This window comes from Myotis daubentonii, chromosome 2 (assembly GCF_963259705.1).
Source record: "Myotis daubentonii chromosome 2, mMyoDau2.1, whole genome shotgun sequence".
Lineage (NCBI taxonomy): Eukaryota > Metazoa > Chordata > Mammalia > Chiroptera > Vespertilionidae > Myotis > Myotis daubentonii.
Window position 1 is genome coordinate 189,326,847 of NC_081841.1, and position 17,160 is coordinate 189,344,006.

Sequence of the window (17,160 nt, forward strand, 5' to 3'; positions counted from 1 at the left end):
GGCTGAGGCGTCCGGCCCGGGCAGCGGGGACCCGCAGCTGCAGCGGCCCCGCGATCGTGGGCTCCACTTTAGGCCCAGGCAAGGGACCCCTAGCTCCCGGGACTGCCAGCTTCGACCTTGCCCAGCTCCCATCGCTGGCTCCACCCCTACTTCCTGCTATCACTGGCCAGGGCGGCAAAGGCGCCTGATTCTCTGATCATGGCTGGGGGGCAGGGCAAAGGCAGCCGCCTTTGCCCTGCCCCCCAGCTCTTAGCTCCCCCCTGGGTTTCCGATCACTGTCAGTGGCAGGGGGCTTCTTCCTGCTTTCCCTTTTGCCTCCCTGCATTGTGCCTACATATGCAAATTAACTGCCATCTTGTTGGCTTTAAAACATCTAACAATCATAGTTGGCAGTTAATTTGCATATAGCCCTGATTAGCCAATGAAAAGGGTATCGTCGTACGCCAATTACCATTTTTCTCTTTTATTAGTGTAGATTAGTGAGTTCATGAGGCCGTGGAGCCCCCCCCCCTCCCCCTGTGATGGGAGTAGTGCCCTTATCAAGTGAGACCAGAGCTCTCTCGCCCACAGGAAGATACAGTAGGAAGGCGGCCATCTGTAAACAAGGAAGAGGACACACACCAGAAGCCCACCTCGCTGGCAGCCTGATCTTGGGCTTCTAGCTTCTAGAACAATGAGAAATAAATGTTTATTGTTTAAGCCACCCAGTCAGTAATATCTTTGTTATATCAGCTTGAATGAAGTCAGGGGGAAATCAAGAAATTAGCCTTAGCCCTAAAATACCTTGTTTAAAATTCTTCAGTACACTTTTTTTGAGTTTCAGACACCACCCATATTTTGTAGTGTGGTATTTAAAATCTATCCTGATCTATTTACCTATAACGCACCCCCCCACACACACCTAAATTTAAATACTTTACATATATCCTCCCACACTTTTGTACTCTCCATGGTTTTACTTATAATCTGTCTTGCCCTGCCCGGAAAAACCCTCCATAGCACCATGACTGATGAAATTCCATGTGTATCTTTCCAGAATCCACTCACTTACCAACCCCATGGGAGAGGCCTACGTAAGAGCAGCAGATAAAAGCTGGAGAGAGAAAAAAAAAAAAAAGCTGGAGAGCGCTTTCTATGTGCTGGTTGCTTTCGTTCTGTCAAACATTCTGAGTGACGCAGGCATTGTTTCTGTTTGAAAGTTTAGAAACTAAAGTTTAGAGTTTGTGATTTGCTCAAAATGATACTTGGTTAGAACTGGGATTGAGGTCTAGGAAGACTTGATTCTAAAGCTTGCACTCTTTTTTTCTGTACAACATGGCTTTTGGGGCAATCCACTATTCCTTTAATTAGAATAACACTTATCTTTTGTATTCTAATTATATTTATCTTTCAGTACACTCTGAGTTCTTTGAGGGCAGAGCCTGCCTTATTCATTCTTTTACCCAAATGATTATCAAAGAGAGTAAGAACTTAATATACATTGGTTGAAAGTAAATGGTGGCAGTTATTTATGGAATAGCTCTAGTGGTGAAAGAATTTCATATTAGATGTTTTAAAGCTAAACTCAAACTATTTCCCCAAAAATGAGGATTTCAAGGATTCAAACAGTCTTGTTCATTCCTATCCTAGGCAAGCACATGAGTAAGAATTACCTAATCCAGCCACCTGACTTTCCAAGAAGGTACTGTGAGTCCGAAGACATGAATGAATTCTTTTGGGACAGTTCTAAGTCATCAGGGATGCAGAAGAGGGTGAAGGAGTTTTTGAATACTAATGGCTCATCCTACTTTGTGGCAAGAAACCATGGCCTTGGAAAATAAGAGCAAAGTAGGTTTTTCAGTCTGCTCCAAAGGATTTATTCTATAAATAGTACAACAGTGCACAACACAAACCAAATGTCTTCATTTACAGAACTTATTGTCTAGGGCTGGGAAATAATTTTATAATAAAGTGGGGATGTGGATGGAGGAAAATATAAGAGATCTCAATGATCTTGAAAGGAAAAGCAAACAAACCAGTGTGACTGCAGGGGATGCGGGGCAACTGGTAGGAAATTAAGGCAGAGAGCTAACAGATGATGTGGGACCGTGTCCAACAGATCATGTTAAAGACTTTAGAGGTAATGAATGGTGAGGAGTTAGTGGTTTTGACCATGTTAACATGATCTGATTTGCATCTTTAAACAAATTTTGTTCTGTTGAACAGATAGCAGTGTAGTAAGAGCACAAGGAGGAAGGCCCACTGTGAGGGTATGAGAATAGTCCAGTGAGTAATGGAGGAGGAAACTATGGTTGGTTATCTCTAAGAGTGGTGAGAGGTTGTATTCTGAATGTATGTGGAAGCTCTATCCAAGATTTGCTATGCACTGTAAGTATGAAGAACCCCGGTTTTTGGCTTAAGCAGCTGGGTGAATAGAATACAGCTTAGTGAGGAGGGAAACACTGAAAAAGATCATAAGTTTGTTTGAGAAATCAAGACTTCTATAGGAATATTTGTAGATGAAATTATGTGACTACAATTACTTCAAAATAATCTAGTTCTGTAAATATAAAAAAAGGTTAATCATTGCTAATTGTTGAGACAGGATAATATGCATGTCCAGGTTTATTATACTATTCTATCTTCTGCATTTACAATTGTTCAGTAATAATACTTATTAATATTTTAATAATAAACTTTTAAAAGAATGCTTATAAACACACATCAGACTTCGTATGGAGGTGTTAGATATACATGGAGTTCAGCAAAGAAATCAGGCTAAAAGTGACAGGAGTTATCAGCACATTTAAAGCCATGACATAGGATGAGAATGCCTACAGAGTGAATAAAAATAAATAGGTCCAGCACTAAGTAACTGAACTCTCCAACATTAGGAGATGAGAAAAATCTTGAAAGGCATTTTTGCCAGGATTTTGCAATATGTATTAAGTCACTAGAAAATATGTAAATTTGAATCAGTAATTCCATTTCTAGGAATGTATAAGAAACTAGGGACCCGGTGCATGAAATTCGTGCACTGGGTGTGTGTGTGGGGGAGTGTCCCTCAGCCCAGCCTGCCCCCTCTCACATACTGGGAGCCCTCAGGCGTTAACCCCCATCACCCTCCAATCGCAGGATCGGCCCCTTGCCCAGGCCTGACGCCTCTGGCTGAGGCGTCCGGCCCGGGCAGCGGGGACCCACAGCTGCAGCGGCCCCGCGATCGTGGGCTTCGCTTTAGGCCCAGGCAAGGGACCCCTAGCTCCTGGGACTGCCAGCTTCGACCGTGCCCAGCTCCCATCGCTGGCTCCACCCCTACTTCCTGCGATCACTGGCCAGGGCGGAAAAGGCACCTGATTCTCCGATCATGGCTGGGGGGCAGCTCTTAGCTCCCCCCTGGGTTTCCGATCACTGTCAGTGGCAGGGGGCTTCTTCCTGCTTTCCCTTTCGCCTCCCTGCATTGTGCCTACATATGCAAATTAACTGCCAATCTTAGTTGGCAGTTAACTGCCAATCTTAGTTGGCAGTTAATTTGCATATAGCCCTGATTAGCCAAAGAAAAGGGTATCGTCGTACGCCAATTACCATTTTTCTCTTTTATTAGTGTTGATGAATAGGACTAGTGTACATAGACTATGTAAAAGATTTATTACAAATGCTCAATGGGAAAAGAGAAGGGAGGGAGGTAACATGGTAAAATAGCCTGAAAGTCAATCAATGGGCTGGCTTGATACAGTACGTTACATTCAATGGAATCTTGTCCAGCAATTAAGAACGGTGTAGGTATAGACCAGTGGTTCTCAACCTTCCTAATGCCGCGACCCTATAATACAGTTCCTCAGGTTGTGGTGACCCCAACCATAAAATTATTTTCATTGCTACTTCATAACTATAATTTTGCTACTGTTATGAATCATAATGTAAATATTTGATATGCAGGATGTATTTTCATTGTTACAAATTGAACATAATTAAAGCATAATGATTAATCACAAACACAGTATGTAATTATATATGTGTTTTCCTATGGTCTTAGGCAACCCTTGTGAAAGGGTCGTTCAACCCTCAAAGGGGTCGCAACCCACAGGTTGGAGACCCACAGGTTGAGAACCACTGGTATTTACTCAAAATGATTTGAGAAAAGCTGATCAATTAGAGCATTCTAGTTTGTTTTATACTTATTTACACTATAATGTTAATGTTTTGCACTAATCTTTCCATCAATAACCTAAAATAGTAAATGGTAAAATTATATAGCTTTTCCCCACTTCATTTATCTGTAGTTTGTAATTTTTCTCAGTAGATATTATAAAAAATATACAAGGTTAATCTATACTAAAAAAAGGGTAATATGCAAATTGGTAACAACACCCTCACAGTCACGACCAGATATGCTAATTATCATGACCAGTATGCAAATTGACCATCACTTCAACACAATAAGAGAGGGATATGCTAATTATCTCTGATATGCTGATTAGTCATGACCAGTATGCAAATCAACCATAACTCCAACACACAAGATGGCCACCACAAGATAGCCTGTAGGGGAGGGCAGTTAGGGGTGACCAAGCCAGCAGGGGAGGGCCGTTGGGGGCGAACAGGCCAGCAGGAGAGGGCTGTTGGGGGTGATCGGGCTGGCAGGGGAGGGCAGTTGGGGGTGACCAGGCCAGCAGGGGAGAGCAGTTGTTGGCAATCAGGCCAGCAGGGGAGGGCAGTTATGGGTGACCAGGCCTGCATGAGAGGGCAGTTTGGGGGGTACCAGGCCTGCAAGGGAGGGCAATTTGGGAGATACTCAGCCTGCGAAGGAGGGCAGTTTGGGGGCAACCGAGCCTGCAGGGGAGGGCAGTTGGGAGTAACCGGGCCGGCAGGGGAGGGCAGTTGGGAGTAACCGGGCCGGCAGGGGAGGGCAGTTGGAGGCGGCCAGGCCGGCAGGGGAACAGTTAGGCATCGATCAGGCTGGCAGGGCAGTGGTTAGGGCAGCCGTGGGCAAACTGAATAAAACTAAAAAAAAAAAAAAAGACCGTACCCTTTTATATAATGATGTTTACTTTGAATTTATATTAGTTCACACAAACACTCCATCCATGCTTTTGTTCCGGCCCTCCGGTCCAGTTTAAGAACCCATTGTGGACCTCGAGTCAAAAAGTTTGCCCATCCCTGGGTTAGGGGGTGATCAGGCTGGCAGGCAGAAGCAGTTAGGGGCAATCAGGCAGGCAGGCAGGCAGGTGAGCGGTTGGGAGCCAGCAGTCCTGGATTGTGAGAGGGATGTCCGACTGCCTGTTTAGGGCCTAAATGGGCAGTCGGACATCCCTCGAGGGGTCCCAGATTGGAGAGGGTGCAGGCTGGGCTGAGGAACACCCCCCCACCCCCTGTCACAAATTTCGTGCACCGGGCCTCAAGTTTTTAAATAAAACTCATTAAGGAATATAAAATACAAATGACCTTTAATAGGAACCTGACTTAAATTAATCAATATTTACATTGATACCATAACATCTGATTGAAATAACTATTATTACTTTAAAGTAAATATACCATAAGAAATCATTTCAATAGTATATAAATATTTTATTTAAATTAAGAAATGTAATAAAATTACATACACTTGTTCCACTGTTTGGGTAACATTTCTAATTATTTATAAATAACCTACACACCATTTCTCAGGTACCAAGTTCTAAGTATTTCAATAGTGTCAAAGTATATTTTTCACAATATGTAAGCTATATTCCACAATCTGGCATAGAAATCCAGACACAATATATACAATGCACACTGACTTTAACTAACCTAAGGATAGTAAGTAATATTAAAAGTCAAGGCAATTTATTTCTCTGTAGTGAAAGTTACAACACACATGCCATTTTGAGATGAACTATATCTAAAAAAAAATCACTGTGACTATCATTTATATTGATCTAATTAAGTTTTTAGGACATTGTCATTCCACTTCCCCTAATTTAGCTAATGATATCACTAGCAAGGTCTTATTCATGAGCTTGACCTTAACCTTAAAAAATAAACTTGTTTACAACATTTGATATTTTTCCCAAAATTCAGTATTTAGTTTAAAAGACTTATTTTTACAAGTCCAATTATAACAATTCTGCTTTTTCCTTATAATGCTTTTATTAGATAAAAACTATTATGACTTCAGAAAATCCTGTTTAGGTTAAAATTCTGACTCTAAAACTTTCTATATGTATTTTATTAATATCTGAGTCAAACTTCTAGATGGTTATAGGGATATTACATAAAAATCTTTTTTTAAAGCTTTTTCCATCTTGATTATAAAAATCATCAACTACTACATTGCTAAAATAATTTCTTCTTTCTTGGCCTCAGGCCACTGTCTTGTCTACTTCAAAAGTGAAAATTATTGTTTTCCTATATCTAATAATATTATTCAAGCATAGATATTAAGAGATAAAAATAAAATTTAGTTTAATATTTTATCATTATCACCTGTTAGGGGTTGGCCAAATCAGATGATTTCCTCACTAAAAAAAAACAAGCTTTAAAAAATAAAATAAAATAAAATAAAATAAAAATAAAGAAAATAAAAAAACAAGCTTTAAACCAAATATTGATTTTCATCCTGTAACTCACATTTGTCTATTGAATCAATTACCCAACCTTCTTGCAGAATTTTAAACTTTCTCTTAAGAGTTCTTCGAAAAGCTTTAAAATCTGCAACACGACTATGATCCTCCCCAATGATTACATGAGACACTCCCTTAGCTAAACAAGAAACTACTTCTGCTCCATGAAATCGAAGCTCTAAGGCTGTAATAGCTAATCTTGTTCCCTCGATTTTGGTAGTCAAGTCATTAATAACAGTATACAAGTCCAAATAAATGGTGTGATTTCGAAACATATTCAAGGGAGAGCAGTTCCAGGAATATCGATACTCTAAATCAGCAATCACAGAGGCCATTTCTTTAGGAGTCTGTTCGCTAGAATCTTTAATTCCTGAGAATACTTCCTTCAGTTGGTTCAAATCTGTATCAACAAAATAACTATCACCATAACAATCATATTCACGGGCAAAATGTTGTTTTGTTGATGGGCACATATGAATCATAAAGTGAGGCTGCCATGGCACACAGCTTTTGGTCTTAAAACATTCTAACAGCCACTCGGGCTTGACAACATCATGTTTATTTGAAGAAATTATATTTTTCACTCTTATGTTCTCAGACCCTGCAATAACACAGTATGTGTCTGGGCCTGGGTTTTGTACTATATAACCACCAAATTCTGCAATTCTGTTCTCCAGGTCAGGCTTTGGATGGCCATTTATTCCACTCATAACACAAAACTCCACATCTTCAAATATATTGGAAACTTTGTTTACGTTAGAAAGGTTAGGTGCTTTTAAGTGCTCAATAATTCCAATAACTTTCTTAATTTTGGAGGGAGCTTTCCGCTTTTTTACTTGGGGTTCGTCACCACCACCGACATAAAGGTGTTTAGACGCAAGCTTTCCAGATGCTTTCCCTCGAAGTTGTTCTAAGTCATCCAGAGTCATGCACTCATGCCACTCTTTGTCTTCTCTGATCTTTTCAATTCGTGGAAAACGCAAAGTGCAGCCAGTTTTATACATGTCGCTGGGAACAATCTCTGATGCTTTTATCTGAACGATGACAGAATTACAAGGCTCAATGTACACTTCTGGCTTCTCTGTTCCACATAAAATGCTACTTGGTGGAGCTTTTTTATGAAAAGGCTTCCAATGCTTGGCCAGTTTCAAACCTAGATCATACAGTTCTTTCATGGTGTAACCTGAGCCAATACGACAGAGAGTATGAAACACAGATGGTTTTTCACCAGAAGCATGCTTCTCTGCGACAGCACACAAAAAATGAGACATCATTCCACCCCGTGAACCTTTACCCCAATAGCCCCCCACAATTATGATGTCCAGTTCATCCATGAGGCCATTGACATACTCTGGTTTAATTTTTAACCATCCCTCACCTCTTTTGTCCGGCTTATAAATGGATAGAGGATGTTTTATCATGATTCCCTCTTCTCTTTTATCTATTGCTTCATTCAGAGCCTCAATTACTTCTTTATTAGTATGAGCTTGTGTTTTTTCCACTATTTCTATTCTGCCTGGTACTGGTGTTAAAATACTATTAAGAATTTCGTATCTCTTTCTCAGGGTTTCATGTCCTAGCTTTTTATTATTGACCATTAATACATCAAAAACACAATAACAAGTCTGCAGATCAGAATCTTCTACCATTCTTTTAATATCAAACTTATTCCCCTTCTGCATAAAAGTTTGTGTATTAGGATTGTAGGCCATCATCTCACCATCAAGGATACAAATCTGTATATCTGTTCTGAATGCATCATGAATGAATGGTGTAAGAGAACCTTCATGTGGAGAAGCACCAAACTGTTCTGTATATTTATAGCCATTTCGGGAGAAATATTCATATACATCCCCATCTTTGTGCATTTGCATACGCTCGCCATCTAGCTTGGTTTCAATATAGAAACTCTGGTTTTTCATGTCCTTCTCAATTCTCCCAATATCTGCTATTGCAGCGAGCATTGGTTTAAAGGGAGAGAATAAAGTGATAGAGATATCACTGAGCCCTATTGAAGGGTCATGCAGTTGCCTACAGACTTTCTCCAGATCTGTGGTGACATTATGCAACTCAGCAGCATCATTATGAAAAAGAGAAAATACAGTTTGCTGACTAAAACCTAGCTTTAAGTCCTTCACAATCATTCGTATTAGCCACTTTTGTTCAAGTGCTGAGCTCTGAGTTATTAGCTGAAGAAGACTCTTCTTTACTAGGTCCTTTCTTTTGGCAGAATTATTGGTGGCAACTGAGTCCAAAATGTCATTTACTTGCTGTATGGTTAGGCTTCCTTTCTGTAAACATCTTGGTTTCAATACAAAGTATGCAATCATGGCAAAGTCTCCGGCATCTCCACGAGTTCCAGTAGGTGTCCTGTAATTTAAAAGTTTAAGAGCATCTTTTCCATCTTTAGGTAAATTGAGCAATTCAATATAAAGCTTAGCAAGCATTGTTTCTTTGATTCCATAGGCCATTCTCTCTCTTTCTAGCTGAGGAAGAATAAGTCTCATTGCAGGATAAAAAGAGTCTGTGACATCTTTCTGGTTCTTATGAAGGGCATCATGGAATTTTCTCCAAGAATCTAAAAATTCCCTGAAGTGTCTGATTTTATCTGCACGTCCTTTACTTCTCTGTATTCGTTCTAAAGTTGAACATAAATCTGCAAAAGGAACGTGAGATGCAACAGTTTGTGAAGTTTGTGAGGCAGCCATAGAAGCGATGGGTGAATCCTCTGGTTCAACTAATAAAACAGAAAGAGAGTAACTTTAGGTAAAAGATAAAATTCAACTAAATATTTAATGTAAACTCTTTAAAGAGAACACCTAGTTCATAATGTTTGCCAGGTGAAAATGGATCAATGCTATAAATGCTGCAAATAATGTCTTTTCAATCTCTACATTTAATAACAACCAACTATTTTATCTTAATTCTATTTAGTATTTATTATCAAAAGTATCAGCAATCCCACTGTCTGTAATTTACAATACTAACTTTAATTATTTTAATTTTCTTACTCCCTAAATTACAGCTTCTATTGAAATTATTCCATTCCATATTTAGCACATAATGCAAAAGATGATTGCTAATAATGATAGTAACAAATAAGGCTCAATTCACTATATTTCTGAACTTCTTATCTCTCTCTCTCTGTCAGACACAGTATCAGAAACAAACTTCTTAAAACAGATGTTTTAAAATAATCATTAGCTCACTGAATTAAAATTTGACTTTGTAGGAAGTTTCTTTTTCAAAAAAAAAAAAAAAAAGAAGAAAGAAAGAAAAAAGCAAGTAAGGAAGAAAGAAAATGTATCTTCTTTCAGACAAACAAAGCCTATGGCTGTTTATTTCCACTCCTTCACTGCTAGCTATGCCTAATGACTCTGAAATTCAAAACCTAACTCAAAATACCCTCCCCATGAAATCCTCATTTGACCTGTCTCTTTTAGTTCTATATTTTAACATAGTTACTTACAGTTTTATAAATTTGATTTCATTAGTACACTTTTTTTTGTTTATATTCCCTGCCAGTTAGGCCCACCCACCCACCAATTCACTGACTACAGATGAACAAGGCACAGTGTGCTATGGGCAAATACAGTATAGCACTGCCGTAAAAGAGCATACACCCTGTAAAGAAAAAGGGACAAATGGGAACTAATTATAAAATGCTAAGTGCTTTAACAAAAATAAAAACAACAGTGTGTCATGACACAGAGCTTTTCACTGAAGTAGCTTCTAAAGTTAGAAAGGAAATAACAGGTACCTTGTTGTGCTAAGGTCTAGAATATTTCCTAAAGCAGTCATGACAAGTGTGAAATGATTTTTCACATTTTTAATATCCATGCAAGTTCTATTAGAATCTATAAGGTATCAGAATCTATGGTTTAAACTATGTAACACTCACTTTTCAAACAGACTTTAAGTAAAAATGTGTGCTCCAGAAATACAGACTTCTGCTTTTATCTAGTGTTTCAGACACCTGCTGGCACATTCCAGATAGCCCAGAGAGCCCAGAACAGTGTCACACAGGGGATGGGATGAATTGCTATAGTACAGAGACCACAAAATCCCCCACTCCTGCAAGCAAAAGCCATCAAATACACTATGAGTACAAGGCTACGTTATCCAGCACAAGAAATGAATGGCTAACTGCTGTACCACACTTACTAAACTGTCTGTCTCCAGAGATCAGAAATCATGTTACAATTTGTGCCACTAGCGATTGGCAAGACATAGGTCTGTTTGTTTAATGAATTACTAAATACCAAATACCTACAGTTAAGTTCCTGGGAAACCATACTAGGGAATGCCAGGAGAGAGAGAGAGAGAGAGAGAGAGAGAGAGGCAGGCACATGGCTGGAGGCACTCAGGTTAAAAATATTTAACAGCTGCCCTAACCGGTTTGGCCCAGTGGCTAGAGCATAAGGCCGGCAGACTGAAGGATCCCAGGTTCCATTCCCGTCAGGGGCATGTACCTTGGTTGCGGGCACATCCCCAGAAGGGAGTGTGCAGGAGGCAGCTGATCGATGTTTCTCTCTCATCGATGTTTCTAACTCTCTATTCCTCTCCCTTCTTCTCTGTAAAAAATCAATAAAATATATTAAAAAAATATATTCAACAGCTATGACTGCACTGGGAAAGAATCACAACAGCCATTTATTGGCCTCTAGAGAAAAACACACACACATTTTTCAGTCTATTCCTGACAAAGAAAATCCCACTTCCACTGAGGTAATTAGATCAAGAGATAAACCCATGAGACTACATTCTTTTATCTTTGAATATACTAACTGCTTCCCCTCACGGTGTCTCATTTGCATAACTGAATGCACCACCTGGTTATGTTAACTGTCCTACCTCTCACAACATGCTCCCTCAAGCCAGAATATTTTGGTATATAATGTTATTTTTATAATTTAGATAATGTATGTTAAGATTAAGTATGTAAAAAATACTTTTTTAAATGTTCAAGTATTGGTATACAGTTTTCAATGGGTCTGTTGATTCTCTATGGTCTCAAAGTCAGTTTCCCTCAACAAGTCCCAGGCAAAGACTCAAATTATTTTATACTAATCTTGAAATCTAGTTATAGATGAAGACACACAGACATGTAAGACTGCTATATAGATAACAAGAATTCCAAAATCAGTATAAAATGAATAGACAAATATTTTTACTCATTTAAACTGTACGTTGATATAATGTTAGGATTTCCACTGCTTTTTACATGTGCTCTAATTTTATTTTCCAGATTCTGGGGTTACTTTAGCTTAAGTTTTCAATTTTTGAAAAAAATAAAATAAAACAAGTTTTGTGATTAGGGCTCAGGCTCTGGAGTCCAATAAATGAATTCAACCTTGGACTCCAACACTTAATGGCTGTGTGATATGGGGCAACTACTTAGTTTCTCTAAGATTCAGTTTCCTGAAGTGTAAAATGGGGTCAATAACTGCAGAAATTAAGATGATGATGACATCAGATAATTCACTTAAGGTGCTTAACACAGTACCTAGCATTTGGTAAATCCCCGACCCAACAATATTTAAAATACAAGTATTAAAAATACTAAGCAGATAAGAAGGGGAACACTTGTCGACAATAAGCAAAGATTTCAAGAGAATGAATATAAAGTAACTAGTACACAATGACTCATCCATCCAGTTGCTGCCTATGTTGTCCAGGGGTCACAACAAAACACACTAGCAAGCTTGTGGCTATGGGGGATGACTCAATGCCATGTTATTGGAGAGAAAGTGGTCCCATTCAGGTACCTTCTGCAATCCCGGACAAGCGGAGCTGTTTCCCTATGAGACCACGGGTTCCCACGGCACTTGGTGACACGTGGGGAGCACCCCAGCGGAAAGAAATCAGTGGGAAGAAAAAGCCAGAAGCCTGCGGAAGCGAGTACGTTAATGAAAATCCGAGGGTAAGAGGAGAAACAAGGTAATTCCCTCCAAGCCTACGGTCTCTCCTTCCATCTCCACCGACACGCGCCTGCAAGATCCCTGCGGCGGTCCACACCACTCCTCTGCCCCTACAAACCCTCCCATGGATCGTGGACCCGCTGCCAACGCAGCGCGGTCAGCCCTGTGGTCCGCACTTCTCCTACGCATCCAGGGGGCGGCTGAACTGGAAAACTTCTTGCCCAGAAAGAAGAATAATGAATGTGTAACCTTTGCTGGACGCAAGATGGCCCCCTCCTGCTTTGGTCACTCTGGCCCAGCCTCTGCCGGCCCGGACTCCACCGCTGGCTCGCTCCGTGGACTGCGGGGTCCGCCCCACACAACTCCTCTCTGACGCGAAGCCTCTGGGGCCGCCGCCAAACCTGACGCCGCAACTGAGCAGCCGGCTCGCCGGGTGCTCCCGCGCAGGCTCAGTCGCCACCCGCAGCTGGGGAGGCCCTGGCCGGGAAAGAAATGCTGCGCGCATGCGCGCTCGCACTGGTAGGCTAGGGGAAAGCCATGACGTCATAGGAATGTTGGCAGCAGGCGGGGGACTCTGGGAAAGGGTACTGGGGATAGCACTCGCCTTGCAAGGCTGCGGAGAACCCCGGGTCTGTGGTAGCAGCGTGACTACACACACAGCTTCCAATAGCCTCCCAACGCAGCGGGTGCTTTTTGCAAGAGGTTGACCCATAAGAGTTGTTTTCGTAGCTGTGGGAGACACAAGAACACTTTGTGCATTTGTGCACTGGGTCCCTTCTGAGACCATGAAGCCCTTTCTCTGCTTGGCCTGCCCCGCGGAAAGTGACAGCCTCTCGGTTCTGTTCCTGTTTGCAAGCAGTGGCACCAGTACTCATCTGGCTGGTTGGTTTTGAAAGCGTGGGTTGAAGAGGATATCACCCACCCCAATCCCTCTGCTGTTACTTAAGTGGGAAAATTGGCGTTTGCAATATTGGCTAAGGCTGTCTGTCCTATTGGTTTTTCATGATGACACAACTTCCACGTGAGTTCTTGAGACAGGCTAGTAAGCCAGGTCAAGCAGAATAGGGAAACTGAGACAGAAAGTCAAACAAGCAGTATGCAGCCACTTAGTAAATCCTATCTTCCCTAAACCAGGCACATTTAAGAGTAAATGGTTTGCCCTTCGCCTCCCCAACCAGAGGATAAATAGCTTACATCACTCTACACTGGGAAATAGCGGAAATCCAATTGGTGTCATATGCCATATCCAAGGGGATATGAAGGGAATAAATCTCATTTTGGCACATCAACATAAAACTAATGAATATTCTGTTGAATCCTCCCCTAAGACTACCCCTACACTCCAAGCCTTTAAAACTCTTCAAACCTAAGGTCTCAGCAGTGCTCTCCCTCCTAGAAGCACCCCTCCCCTGTTCTTCCCCCACAGGCACCCATCTCCTAAATTCTAAGGGACCCAGAGGGTTGCAATCAGGGCAGCAATGGGCAGTGGCAGTTCATCCTGGGCAAATCATCCTGTCCCCAAGGCCCCCCCCCTTTCCTCTGACTTCTTAGTGATCCGAAACAGCTCTGCCTAGGCTCATTTCGTCACCTAGTCCAGTGATGGCGAACCTTTTGAGCTCGGCGTGTCAGCATTTTGAAAAACCCTAACTTAACTCTGGTGCCGTGTCACATATAGAATTTTTTTGATATTTGCAACCATAGTAAAACAAAGACTTATATTTTTGATATTTATTTTATATATTTAAATGCCATTTAAGAAAGAAAAATCAATCAAAAAATGAGTTTGCGTGTCACCTCTGACACACGTGTCATAGGTTCACCATCACTAGTCCTTCCTCTGTTATCCTAGGCCAGGGTGGGCAACCCCTGGCACGCGTGCCAAACATGGCACGCCAGTAACTTGATGGCATGCGAAACCCTCTCATAATCTTCCATTTACAATTTTTTTCTTAATATCGACTTTTTTATTTTTCAGATAGATTCAGTGTAGGTGCATCTTAGATAGATAAATAATTTTACATAATAAGTTATCTTAAAGACCATAGACATGGATTGACTAGAGAGAGGGGAAGAGCAATTTCAATAGTGTCGAAAACGAACTATTGAGGAATTGGAATGCCATTCCAGAAAATTTTTTCTGTTTAAAAAACTTTGCAACAGTGTTACTCTCCATGTTTTCATCCACATACGCTTGCGAATCTTTGTTCTCAGTGATGAATTTTGTTAAGTCTCATAATAGGAGTAGCCTGAGGGATGAAAGTAGTAGCTCGTGCGTATCGCTGGAGGTCACAAAATATAAACCTGATGTAAAATCTCTGTCATCAGTGATGCAGCAGCAAAAGTCCCACTGATAATATCAAATGGAGTCATAAAGTTTTCTGTCGGACTATCAGTGTACATTAAAAAATAAATGTATGTTTCATCATCATATACTGTGTTTTTGTCGCTCAAATGTATTTTATTATTTCTTCAAGCTTCTTCACATATGTACACCTTAAGAGATATCAAGTAGGCGTAACATGTTCTCAAAAAATTAGGGTTGGCACGCAGAAGAATTTTTGAGTCAGAGATTTTGCTGGTTTTGGTACGTACTCACAAAGAGGTTGCCCACCCTGTCCTAGGCCCTTCCTTGTTTCACTGTTCCCAGGTTTAATAAGCGCCCTCTAAAATTCACCTGTACACATGTTGTACAATTTGTCCTGCATGGAGTCAAGAACCCACACACTACTGGCCAGCCCTAAGCAGCTCTGCTAAGGGCCAGGTCCCCTATCTTGTAACATTCTTGTCTCTTAATACAGAAATAATACATAATTCATAATGACACATGATATATAACTCATAATACACATATAAACAGCTGCCCAGAAATCAACTATCGACTCTTCTAGTATCTGTTCAAGGATTCAAAATAAAGTTATTATCAAACCTTTATTGAGCACCTACTATGACATAATAAATGCCCTAGGTATACAGGATTGAGGAATGAAAACAAACCCAGTCCTTAGGTTTCAGTAGCTATTGATTTTTACTGACATTTTATTATTTTAGACTTTCTTATGGTTGGTTCAAAGAGAATCAAGGGTTTTTCATTAAGCATCTTATACCTTTGCTGTGATTATTAGTTTATTTATGTAAGCAGTCTATCTTAGTGCCTAGCACTTTGGTGCTCAACAAAAGGAAGTTAATCCTATACTAATAAAAGAGAAAAATGGTAATTGGCGTACGACCAATACCTTTTTCATTGGCTAATCAGTAAGATATGTAAATTAACTGCCAACTAAAATGGCAGTTAACCGCCAAAAAAGATGGCGGCTAATTTGCATATTGCAGGCAGGATGGTACAGCGCCATCAGAGAGTGGGTTGGGGGTGAGTGCCAGCAGTCGCCCGAGACCTGATCCCACTGGTAGACCCAGACGCGGGCTGGCGAGGCGGCTGCGGTGTCCGCCCGCACTCACGCCCCCAACCCGCGAGAGCGGTTAGGGGGCGTGAGTGCCAGCGGTTGCCCGGGACCCGATCCAGCCGGCAAACCCGGACGCGAGCTGGCAGGGCGGCTGTGGTCGCCTGGGACCCGATCATGCGGGCCGGCAGGGCGACTCACCCCCAACCCGCTCTCCCGCCCAGCAGGGGACCCTCATTTCCCCCCATCACTGGTTCTGCCCCCAGCCCAGGCCTGACGCCTCTGTCAGAGGCGTCAGGCCTGGGCTGGGGTCAACGTCTGAGGGCTCCCAGTATGTGAGAGGGGGCAGGCTGGGCTGAGGGACACTCCCCCCCCACACACACCCAATGCACGAATTTCGTGCACCGGGCCCCTAGTTTAACATAAGAAACATTTGGGAGGGAGGGGTCAATTTGGGAAAAAGGAGACATAGGTAAAACTTTAGACAATTAAAAAAAAGAGAAAGAAACATTCAAACCTGTAAAGAATTTTTGTGAGTTTATTTGAGCCAAACTGGACAATTGCCGGGAAGCAGAATTTAAACATATTGAGATAACGCTCTGGAAAATGGCAGTTTTTCATCTATTTTTATAAATTACCATGGAAGGAGGAGATGTAAGTAGGTTACATGAAATTCATTGGTGATGGATTAGGGAGGTGGGAGAAAGCAAAGTGGGGAAAACCTGAGTTTGGGTAAAAAGTAAAATGATAGACACATGCTTCTTTTATATAAGTGGTTACAGCATAGTTAGCAGTCAACAATTAACACGATAACAGTAACAATGAGGGAATTTGTAGTCTCAGCCCTGGTGCCCTGAGAGGTCAGGGAAAAAGAAGTTATAAGTTACCCTGACATTCCAAAGTTATGTTATCATATATGCAAAAAAAAAAACAAAACCCCACACACAATAGGCTCGTTTAAGATCAAAGTTGATCTTTGTCAGGGAAAATACTGGTGTAGGACATGACTACCCACCATAGACTGCTTTTTCATTTAAAAAGTTTTAATATCAGACCATCCTTTGTTGTTACTTTAGGTCTTTGAGCTTGCAAGACCGCTGCACAGGCCTTCCCTAAATTAGTGAGGTTATCATGTGGCCCCTTTTTGTCCACACTTTCATCAAGTTTTTTTTTTTTTTTGACCTGGAGCTCTTGATCTGGTAGCAGATGAACAAATTCTGTAAATATAAAACAGTGTACACAGAATAGGGAATGGCCAAG

At 41.2% G+C, this 17,160-nt stretch overlaps 1 protein-coding gene across 1 annotated transcript; it reads right to left on the bottom strand.

Annotated features, from left to right (window-relative positions):
- Positions 1-5,406: 5,406 nt before the first annotated feature.
- Positions 5,407-12,977, bottom strand: LIG4 (DNA ligase 4). Its single transcript, XM_059685093.1, has 2 exons — positions 12,752-12,977; positions 5,407-9,318 (listed from the first exon to the last, which is right to left on the bottom strand). Exon 2 carries the CDS (start codon positions 9,287-9,289, stop codon positions 6,554-6,556), a length of 2,736 nt encoding a protein of 911 aa, XP_059541076.1. The 5' UTR covers positions 9,290-9,318; positions 12,752-12,977; the 3' UTR covers positions 5,407-6,553.
- Between the last annotated feature and the right edge of the window lie 4,183 nt (positions 12,978-17,160).